We start from the raw sequence: 11631 nt of genomic DNA on the forward strand, positions 1-11631 counted from the left end.
TGTGTCACCAACATTTTAACATTAAACATGTCAATTTATTAATAATAATAATAATAATAATAATAATAATAATAATAATAATAATACATTTTATTTAAAAGTGCCTTTCAGAAGACCCAAGGTCACTTGATAGAAAATACATTAAAACAGCAATAAAACCACAATAAAACGCAAAGAAGAAAAAACAGAGAGAAACAGTTCAATAAAATCAGAGGTCATAGACAGATATATGTTTTGAGTTTGGTTTTGAAAAGGGTAAAACTGTTGATGCTCCTGATGTCTGGGGGGAGTGAGTTCCCGAGACCCTTTAACAACAATGGTTTCATATCCATACACATATTTATAAGTTTATAAAAGCTCTTTCTTTTTTATTATTTTAATAAAAAATGTTTTGTTTTTCTCCTCAAAAAGCTGCTTTATTGATTGTAAAAATATTTTCTTCAATCTGGTGGAAGCAAAAGTATTTTTTTTACAAATAATATTTTGTTTTAGTCTTGTTGTAAAATGTGAATATGTAACATGTTGGACTGTCTTGGTCAGATTCTTAAGGACAAACGAGTGGGCTGCCTGTTAAATGGGACATGTAGCCAATCAGAAAGGGAGATGACGGAGGCGCGGTGCACTCTCCTCCTCCTCCATGTTTGTTTACTCCAAAGTTATTATCAGATATTACTTATGTTTAAATTAAACAACATAAACTCTTTTAGATTTTGTGTTCATTCTTTGTGTTATACCAGGTAAGGCAACTGCTGCCTTCAATCGAACCCTTTTGGATTACCATGACCTGGATGATGGAGAACCTTCACCAGCATCCATATCAGGTCCAGACAACAACACACAGTCATGAATGTTTAGTCAAAATGATCAGAAACGCATCGTTCTTCTGTCAAGTCAGAGAACGGTGGCTCCCTATACCATTTATACAAAGATACAAACCAACTTCTCATTCCTTTGATGCATGTTCACAATCTGTTTCTGTATAAATCTTTATTGACCAACACACTCCTGTTTCATTCACTGTTGTCATTTTACTTTATTACGACACACACTATGACAGATGTAGCTCTCGAAAATAATCTACAACCTATTTTAATTTTAAAGAGCTCAATCATAAAACAGATGTTGCTTAATAGGAAGCCGTGGTCAGAACTGTTTTGTTTTCTAAAGTAAAGCGTTCATCAGCATTAATGGCGTTATTGTATCAACGAGTCAATCTTTAAAAACAACACTTTTGACCCCTTTCCACTAGAACAAACAGCAGCTCAACACGGTTTGGGTGGTTTTCCACTAACACTTGAGTGGGTCTGCTCATCCTAGCAAGGCGGCCCTTAGAGTTCAAAAAGTAGCACAAGTCAAATGTTAAATGACCCGCACTTGTATAGTGCCTCTCAGAGTAAGGACTCCAAAGCGCTTTACACTACAGTGTATCATTCATCCATTCACACACACATTCACACACTGGTGGGGATGAGCTACGATGTAGCCACAGCTGCCCTGGGGCGCACTGACAGAGGCGATGTGTTGGCGACACAAAAACGCAATGCAACGCAACAATGGAGGGCATGGTAGCAATGTTGAACATCCTGCTTGGTCGTGGCTTCATGTCAGACTCCGAAAAGAAGGACGCTAGAAAAGATTGCAGGAAGCGAGATGGAAAACTCTGGAGCAGCTAGAGACTCCACCCCAATCAGTGACCCAAAGATGGACATTGTGATTTTAGCCCAGCTCAGCTCACACATCAAAACAGGTACTAAGAGGGGGGGGGGGTTGGAAACCTGTTACCAATGGAAACCCCTTGAAACTGGGCTGAACCGAGTGGAGCCACGCCGAGTAGCTCCAGGTGGAAAAGGACCTTTAGAGACCAGATTAGGGACACCTTAATATCAAAGAATGAAACAACAGAGTGGAGATTTTGAAGTGTGAATGCTTCTCTGTGGCAATGGTGTCACAGAGCAGAGTTGGTTAGTAGGTGAGGTTTAAAGCTGGAGGAGAGAAGAGTTTCCTGCAAATCTGTGCGTCGTCATCGAAGGGGAACAAAAGTCCCAAAAGACTGAAATTTAAAACTTTTAGTCCTGACATTTATAACAATTTAACTTAAAGACAATTTTAAACTGTTTCAAAGTGTTACTGTTAAAAATCACAAAACAAGCCTGGGCTGTGAATATGAGGTTGCATAAAATACGACCAGAAACCCAATTACAGCTTAAAAGCCCAGAGACATTTGTGATATTCTCATCTACAGCACAAACGGATGCAATTTCCTTTAATACATCAACAAATTAGGCAGGTTCCTGGAGTTCCTGCTCCGAGCCAGAGCGCTTTCACGTCTACAGTAGATTGTGTTTGACCGCTTGTTTAGTTTCATGATGAATATTTATGAAAAATAAAATCTTGTTGATTCTGATCAAAATCAAACGTCTATTTTAAATGAAAACATGTTCAAGGGTTCTAATTCTCTCTGTTTATTAATGTTTGTGTCAGACGACTCCAGAGTTTTATTTTTGAGTCATGGGTCACAACAAACTACAGCGAGACTGCAATCAGACAGATGTAAAGTCAAATTACATATTTGATGGAGGCTCACACTGAGGTTTTTTTTTATTATTCAAAGCAGACACACACACACACACACACACACACACACACACACACACACACACACATGCACACACACACACACACACACAAGGGAAAATGTTTTAAAAGCAGGTGGCTGCTCATATGGATCCAGGTTCTGTTAGAGGTTTCTTCCTGTTAAATGGGAGTTTTCCTCTCCACTGTTGCTGCATGCTTGCTTAGTATGAGGAAAGACTCTAACACTAGTCAGTGATTCAGTTCAATTTGCTGGATTCCTTATTGGAAAAATGAACTGGTTCAATTGGAATGTTTACTTTGTAAAGTGCCTGAGACGACTCTTGTTGTGATTCGCTTCTTCGGACTGAAATGAACTGAGAATATCAAAATAAGACCTCTAAGGTGAGATTGTGTCACAAACTAATGTTAATTGTGTTTTGGTGTGTTATAAACTAGAGGTTGTAGCTTTAAAATGTCAAGAGAATTAGACTTATCCTGATTTATTAGCAGCATGGAAATGTGAGTTTGGACTTTGAAAGTACACGTAGAAATCACACATTAGATAAACATTACACTGTAAAAAGATTTAATGGTGAAAATATAATAAATTTACTCCACAAGTGTGGCCGAATGTTCTGTTTTGACTTTTCGTAGAAATCTTATTCAAATGTTTTATTTATCCAATAAAACCAGTGGCAAGATAAACAAAAACATTGTACACGTAGCTACCAGCTCACGATATGTTCTTAAGAGTGTAATAAATCAACTTGTTCTCACATAAATAGATGATACTGAAATTTTAACTCAGAATCAGGTTTTATTTGCCAAATGACTCTCTTGGTGGAATGGTGCAAACATACAAGTGAACCATTCCACCAAAGCCAACTCCTGGTGTGTTAATAGAGCTGTTTCAGAACAAAATGATCCCATTCCTGTTTGTTTGTTTTTGTTGTGAACAATGATAAAGAGAAGTTACTGTATGTCTACTGGAGAATAATATCTGCATAAAAAGAACATTAGCATGTTTTTTCTGACATTTTAAAGATGTGTTTAGGATGTTTGTGCCATTAGTCTCTGATCATTTTGGTAAACACTAAGGTTTTATCTGGATAATATTGGGACACGACGTGCTTTTGTTTTCATGCATCATCTGTTATTTTAATTGATACCAAATTAATAGATTTGTAGGGTTAATTACGTGATGTTACAGATTAAATATTTAAAAAACATCCACAGTAGAAGTTTTCACTGTTTGAACAAAGGAGGGTTGATCCATGATGTGGCGTAATTGAAAATGATGTTTATTTCCTCATTTACACTGAAGTATATAAACATGTCCATGAAACAAAATGGTTCACACACTTTAGAAAGGCATTTCTGATCATAAGCACAGACAGCATTTATTTTTAACATAAGTTTTCACAAACTGACCAAATGGGAAGAAGAGAGCTTCCACTACACAAAACATCCTATAGAACAGATTATAGTTGAGTCTGTTTCCAGGTCTGACTTTATACTGTTTCCTCCATTTTTATTCATGTTTGTATTTTTATTCATCTTTTGCTTTTGACAGCACATGCAGTCAAGTTTGTTTCCTTTTGTCTTGAGTCCTGGGTCGGTTTTCCTTCTCTGTATTCCAGTTCTATCCTTTTAAACCCACAAGGATCTGGTTTTGGCACTTCCATAGTGGAGCCCTTTGGCCCGGTGGAGGAGGTTTAGGAGCAGCAGGAGGAACAGGACAAAATGGTTTGAATCCGCAGATTTTGTCTTGGGGAGAAAATAAAACACCAGTGTCCAAGTGAACGCCTTGCAGCTGTAAAGGCAGTCTGCATGTAAATAAATAAATAAATAAATAAATAAATAAATAAATAAATAAATAAATATTGAACAAACCAATAAGTTCATTTAAAGAGACTATTAAATAAACAAACATTCATAAGCGAAAGTGGTGATCAGAACCAGTCCTGCGCGAGCCAAGAGCGTCAGGGGAGCCGCTGGAGCGCAGCTGGAGATGTGATCATGAATCCTGGGTGGCTTTCATTTACTTTTATTATCATTTTTCCGTTTGAGATGAACTGAATGCGTGAGAAGAACTGAATGCAAAGAAACTCTGCTGGAGCGGCACTAGGTGAAGCTCATGGATACTGTGTGCTCCAGCGCTTTGCGGCGCAGAGACGCGATGCTTGTCCCTCTCCAGACGTCACTGTCCGGGGAGCTACACAACTGAGGCGAGCCCGTCACGTTGGTGGGGCCGGACAGGGACGCGGGTACCATCCCGGGGAAAGTGGGCTGGTAGAGGTGCGACTGCAGCCCGGAGCCGTTCGAGGACATGTTGGACAGACCCATGGAGTTGGGCGGTGGTCCTGCGCCGAGGCTGCACTGAGACAGGGACTGCGCCATGGCCTGCTGGCGGCCCAGAGCGGGCGGAAGCTGCAGCTGGGACACACCGGGCATCCCCGCCGTAGCCCAGCGGGTGTCGTTAGCGTGGAAGGAGCAGAGGCTGTCGCCCATGGCCGCGGCAGCGGCCGCGGCGGAGGGGAACTGAGGCAGGCCGTGGTGCGTCGGCAGGAGGGTCCCCGGAGCTCTGAAGACATTGGTGGTCTTCTTGCGCTTCTTCCACTTGGCGCGTCGGTTCTGGAACCAAACCTGCAGGCAGAGAGGCGGGATGAGTCAGGAGGATGGGGTCGTAGGTCACGTGATCGTCATCATGACAACGGAAGGAAAGCAATGAATTTAGATACAAACAGTGATAAATGTTCTCTTTATTAAAGAATTAAACCAACAGAACTACTATGACTTTATTTATATTATTAATATTGCTAAATAAAACATTTTAGTTCCCAAAACGGGTTAAAATGTATTTTATGCCGGAAATGTACTGATTATGTAATCACATCCTGGTAAATGATCAGATGTAAAATGTTGACAAAAATTATTTCAGCTATTTTATTTATTTTGCCAGAGAAAAATCACAATAATCTTTCCTCCAGTGTAACTATTTTGTCACATAACGCTCCGCAGAGATCGATAGTGTTTCTGCGTCTGAGTCCTTGCATGGGCTCCGGGGCTCTTCCGGTAATCGGTGTCTGTGATTAATGTGAGGATTTGCTTGAGGAAGCGGAGCTCCGTAATAAGAACGGGACGATCTCACTCCCGTTCCCGGTCCCCACGAAGCCATGCAGCCGTGAAATCCGGCCTGAAATGCATTACACTTCAGAGGGAACGAAAACGCAATCTCTCATTCCGATGAGGAGCAGAGAGCCGGCGCTGCGTGAGCGCGTGCGCGGCGCTGACAGGGCCATCGCTCTGAAAGCTGCTTATCTTCAGACTCATCATCAAACCGGATCTGCGTCATTTCACTAATTCTGATTTTATGCAAATGCTGTGAGGAGTGAACGGAGCCGTAATAAAGGTAATAATAATTATTATTATCTGTTATTATTTCATGTGAGCAGCTGAAACTCATCTGGGTTTAAGATGAAGAGCCATAAAAACAGAATTTATAAATAAACTCAAAGCTGCTAAAAGGATGCTTCTTGTTCAGAGATCAAACGACCCGCGATCTGTTTTTGATTCGTTATGATAGGAGGCGTAATTATTGTATGAAATTTTAGACAAAAATTAATTATAATGAATATATTTACATCTTTATTTTTGGACTCAGATTTCCATATAGTAATTTTTTTATTATATTTTCTAAATTTTTTGAAATTAGTTTAATAATTATAACGATAATAATTATATCATCATCAACAGCAATAATAAGAATGGTAATAATAACAATAATAATAATATTAATAACATAATCAACTAAACTAATTACTATGATACTCACTATGATAATTACTATGATAATAATAATAATAAACTCTCCTAATTTAAAATCCAGATGAACGTTTATATTTTTTACAGTGCAAACACAAACACGCACCAAATCCCGGCTTCAATGACCAACCAGGTAACTTATCTTAGTGGATGTTATGAAATTATAGTCATCATTTTTAGAGCCTCTTGCATTCACGTTTTTGCAGAAAAAAATAGTTTATCGTATCAATATTTTAGATCTTCATGGAGAATAATTTACTATTTTTGGAATTCAGCTCTAAATGTTCCTATTTTTTCGTGTTTCGTGCGAAAATAAGCCGAAATAATTCTATATTTGTTTTCTTGTAAATTTTTAAGTTATGTCTAATCAATTTATTTGATTTTTTCTGGTTTTTGTTAGATGTTTATAGACCAACCGAGACATCGTTTATATATAATTAAATGTCTTAAGGTCTTTGGGTGATTTGGGAACTAAATTGCGCATTTCTATCCCTCTGAGCTGATTTATTATCTCCAGGTAAACCGAACCGGTCTCAGCCGTGAACAGAACCTTCCAGTCGGCCCACCTGCACTCTGGACTCCGTCAGGCCGATCCTCAGAGCCAGCTCTTCCCGCATGAAGATATCTGGGTAGTGCGTTTTGGCGAAGCTCCTCTCCAGCTCGTTGAGCTGCGCCGGGGTAAAGCGTGTCCGGTGCCGTTTTTGTTTCTGGGTCTGCTGCCCTCCGGACTGATTCTGGTTGCTGCTGCTGTTGTTGTTCTGCTGCTGCTGTTGCTGCTTCTCCTGATCCTTGCTGTTCACCTGCACAGGGTTCGTTCCTGTGCCGCCACCAATCTCATCTCCGGGAAGCATCGTGGCTCCCTCCACGCCGTCCGGACCCGGGCCGAGCTCCCCGGAATGACCCGGGTCAGGTCCGCCACCGCCAAGCCTGCACTTTAAAGCCTCCCTGTGGCCCAGAAGCTCCGCTGCGGCATCTTTCATCCCTGCACAGAACAAGCACAGGTGAGATTTGCGCACAGAAACACCTTCAAGAGGAGCAAAGATTGGGATTAGAGCTGATACATTACAGGCAGAAATGTGGAATAGTGAAGTTCTGCAGCATTATTTTAGAATCTAACTCCAAAGCAGATCAAACGCATGCAACACATCATCCAACACAACATGCACTGCAATCTGCTCCTTAAATACTCCTCATTTAATCCGATCTCACGGATGGCTCAGAAAACTGTTAAATCAAATTACGCAGTAATATAATAATAACAATAATTACTTTTCCAATGAATTAGTCGAGTTTAGCTCTGTTCGGTCACATTAAGGCAATCTAAGAAGCAAATTGACAATTTTCTCAGCTGAAATATAAAATTAGAAGTTCCTCCAGCTTACAGTAGAGTTGGAGACCGGAGTTTGGTGATGATAACTCACCGAGGCGAGCATCCAGGAGGTCGGCGTGAGAAAGCATTGCGCACCGCTCCAGGGCGAAATGCTTTTCCCACTAAAAAAGAGAGCGGAAAAAAAATCTCTGACTTTAACCTATTTAAGAAAAATATATGGCCTAAATGAAAGCAAATTCGGTTTGTGGTTAAAAGGGAGGTTCGTTGCATTATAATGTAGTTTAGAGGAACGGGGAGGCGCTTAACGGCGGAATGAACCCGTGAGCTCCTCCAAACGAGGACCAATCAGAGCTGAAGCCTGAGGTGTGTCAGCGCGAGACCCCCACCCCCTCCATCCTCTCACACCCCACAAGTTCATTCCTCCTCATTCCTGTAATTGGCTTTGATTTCTCCTCCAAATTACATCCAATAAAATAACCTGATTTAATATCTCAGCGCGCGAGCTTCGACCCGTTAGCGGAAGGTCGGAGCGCCGCGACTTTTGGTTAATTGCGCTTGTTTTTGCGCTGCGGACGGAATTGAAGGCGGAAAATCTGAGTCGAAAATAAGATTGTGTTGTTTCTATAATTTCCTCATGAAGTTAAAAAACGGCCAACTTTAGGGTTTAACTTTTATATTACGCGCAAAAGGCGCAATAATCTAGCGCTAATATGAACGTATTTAAATGAGCTGCTTGTCAAATAAATTCTCCAAATTGAGTTGATGAGAAAAAGTCTCTGAGCTGAAAATCCGCACAGACTTGGTGAGAAACTACTTCTCTGCATCCTGGTTCATCTGAATTAAATTATGTATAATTATAATAAAATAGTTTGAGTTTCTGCATGAATCCGCATTAGGCAGATTTATCAGCGTGTTTATGTCCACACACACACACACACACACACACACACACACACACACACACACACACACACACACACACACACACACACACACACACTCACACACACACACACACACACACACACACGCACACACACACACACACACACACACACACACACACAGCAGTCTGCTCCAGATTCAAACACCAAAACAATCCGACATGTTCCAGACAGATGTCTGCGCGCGCGGAGCATGTTTGTTTATTTATTATGAGCCTGAAAAAGCCACAAAGGAGGCGTCCGAGCGTGACCCGCGCGGGGCTCCGTCCTCCATCCCACCGACCGACCGAGCGGGCTCCGTTTGCTTTTATTTGTCTGAATCTGGCGGCGCGAACCACAGACCGGGAGGGATGGAGGGATGAGGAGATGAGATGTGGGATTCTGAGACGCGCCTGGATGAGCGGAAGATTTTCTTTTCTTTCCTCTAAAAGGAGCAAAATGCGGAACTGGAATGATTTCTTTTTTCCTTTTGAGGAGTTTTAGTGACAGTGATCTTGAATAGTTTTTGAGAACGCGTTTAACGCTGTTTAAACAGCGGGACTCTTGCGCAACATTTTATTGGCTGTTTGCGGTAATCATAACCAGGTTTTGTTTTCCCACCGTGATTTGCGGTGTTTACCGGTCCACGCGCACCGATAATCATCTCAAATCATCGCACTGAGGGATGATGGACTGGGAGCCTCGGTTTTACGGCTTCTCAATGGCACCGTGCTTTTATAGCTGCTGCCTGGGAGACTCCAGCGGTGGCTGCAGGTCATATTTAACCCGAACAAGACAAGAGATCAGGAGATGTCAGGAGGGTTCGAGTCAGCATTAAACAGCACAAAAACTCCAATTATAACCATTTTGGTGGGTTTTCTGTAATTTAATAAGTGCAAATATAACAATATGAAACTTTTAGCTGCAATTAAGCAAAATAAAACCAGCAAATTATATAATTAAACATTATTATAATTTCATTGGTTTCTTAAATGCATGATGAGCAGTTTTTAAGGTGGTTTGGATATAAACGTTTAAAAATACAGTTTTTTTATTATTCCTTCTAGCAAAAATATCTCTTAACTTAAAATTTTAATTGCTAAAACACTTTTTTTGTGACTTTATGAACTGTAAATGATCATGCTGCCGGACCCAGATGCCGTGCGTGATTACTGGGTTCCTGGCGGGGCTCGAACCCACGGCCTCCTGGTTGCCCACCGCAGCAGGCCATCCGAACCGAGCCGGCTGCCCCTCAGTCTGCATTCACTCAATTAGAGATTTCTGAGGAGAAAACCAATCGATCTTCCATCTGCACAAGCTCCCAGTTCAACAAATGAGATTCTTGTAGCTGATTTGGTGACAGCGGGGATAAGGAGGAATAAGTTACTGTGGCGAGGAGGAGGTGCGACTGCAGCTCTGCTCCGGAAGGTGCACATTTTAAGGTATACAGGATCTTTGTCACACTTTTTGAGTCAAATAATATTCCAAAAAAACAAAAACATGAGTTTTTAGGCCCCAGTTTGATTGCAGTGTTGTGGAGAAGTGGGACTGGACTATTCCTCAAACTTTTAATCAGATCATTTTTGATTTTTAACAGGCTCTCGTGAACCTGTAGTAAATTCCACTTTCACACTAAAAACTGCAGGTTCACCTCGAGTAGTTTTACTTCAGGTCAATTAAAACAACTTATTCCAAAAGGAAACTGAACTCATATCACTCAGTTATTAATAATAATTTTATTCTGATATTAATCGCAAGAGTATGCTGATTGCTGTGACTAAGTTTAAATAACAATTGATCACATTTTCCAATCCAGTTGGTTAAATAAAGAAAAACATAATAAAATTATTTTGCATATTTTAGAGCTTGAACCAAAATTCCATAGTGAATTAATTATATTGATATTTTATATCACCTCTTGTGATTTTTCTTGATGGCTTTGTATTTATTCCAGTTAAAAGATGCTTTTGAAATCAGCCTTTTGAAAAACGAGATTAAATTAAATGTATTTATTAGTGGTGTATACCAATATTAGGTTTATTATATTTAATCCAGCGTTCTGCTTTCCTAATTTTGGAAATTTGTTCATTCATCCATTTATTTTCCAGACTGCAGCAAAATGATAAAACGCAGGCTTATATGTGTGACTCAGCTGGAATACACAATAATAATGATGAATCAAACTGGACCATTTTAGTGGGCCGATGAGGATAAACCACATTTTCTTAGTACCACATCACTACATCTTGAATGATTTTCTTTCACCATTAGATCTTTATAAATATAAACATTCTATCTGCCAAATTCTGAATAAACCTGAATGTTTTCTTTTTTTTTCTCTTCAGGGCCGGAGTAACGCGTTTCTTTGCGGTGCGGGGTCCGTGCGGGTCCTCCGGTCACACAGAGCGCAGGTGGAGCGGCCCGCAGCCGCATCTCATGCCTCAATTAGCACTGCTGCCCTCTGCGTGGACTCGATTAGGCCGTGATTTATCCGAAAGAAATATAATTATAGCTCCAAATAAAATAATCAGCATTGAAGAGCGATTTCCTTAACGAGATGGAGCGGGGTGGATGTCACGGAGCAGCAGCGCCTCATTAGGGTGGTAATGAGACTTTGGGGTGATCCCGATAATTATCGAAATCTGTAAAATAAGGATCAAGTCAAATGTAGCCTTAATTTGTCTGCCAATTGAGTTCATTTATTACTATGACTATTTAGGAAGGACTCTCTCAGCCTTAATGCAAGGTGTCGGTTTTTTCAGGCCATTTGAATAATAGATGGAGCTAATGCAGTGACACTCGTTCAGGCTGCACGCGCCTCCTGACTGACTGACAGGGGTTCCCGATGTGCTCTTGCCTGTAGACATCAGACACAATCCAGTTAATCAAAATTCAACCTGGATTTTGGCTCCAAATGATCAGAAAACTGTGAAAACACACACACACACACACACACACACACCTTATTAAAATCCTTTA

General features: G+C 40.6%; 1 protein-coding gene across 3 annotated transcripts; it reads right to left on the reverse strand.

The window, feature by feature from the left end:
- Positions 1–3854: 3854 nt before the first annotated feature.
- Positions 3855–7997, reverse strand: otpa (orthopedia homeobox a). 3 transcript variants are annotated; one of them, XM_015943121.3, is made up of 3 exons: positions 7821–7997; positions 6966–7381; positions 3855–5220 (listed from the first exon to the last, which is right to left on the reverse strand). In XM_015943121.3, exons 1-3 carry the CDS (start codon positions 7855–7857, stop codon positions 4699–4701), a joined length of 975 nt encoding a protein of 324 aa, XP_015798607.1. In that variant the 5' UTR covers positions 7858–7997; the 3' UTR covers positions 3855–4698. The 3 variants fall into 3 exon arrangements, with proteins under 3 accessions (XP_015798607.1, XP_015798605.1, XP_054600503.1); XM_015943119.3 differs by having other exon boundaries at positions 7782–7997; XM_054744528.2 differs by lacking the exon at positions 7821–7997 and adding an exon at positions 7466–7586.
- Positions 7998–11631: the final 3634 nt, after the last annotated feature.

This window comes from Nothobranchius furzeri, chromosome 6 (assembly GCF_043380555.1).
Source record: "Nothobranchius furzeri strain GRZ-AD chromosome 6, NfurGRZ-RIMD1, whole genome shotgun sequence".
NCBI lineage: Eukaryota > Metazoa > Chordata > Actinopteri > Cyprinodontiformes > Nothobranchiidae > Nothobranchius > Nothobranchius furzeri.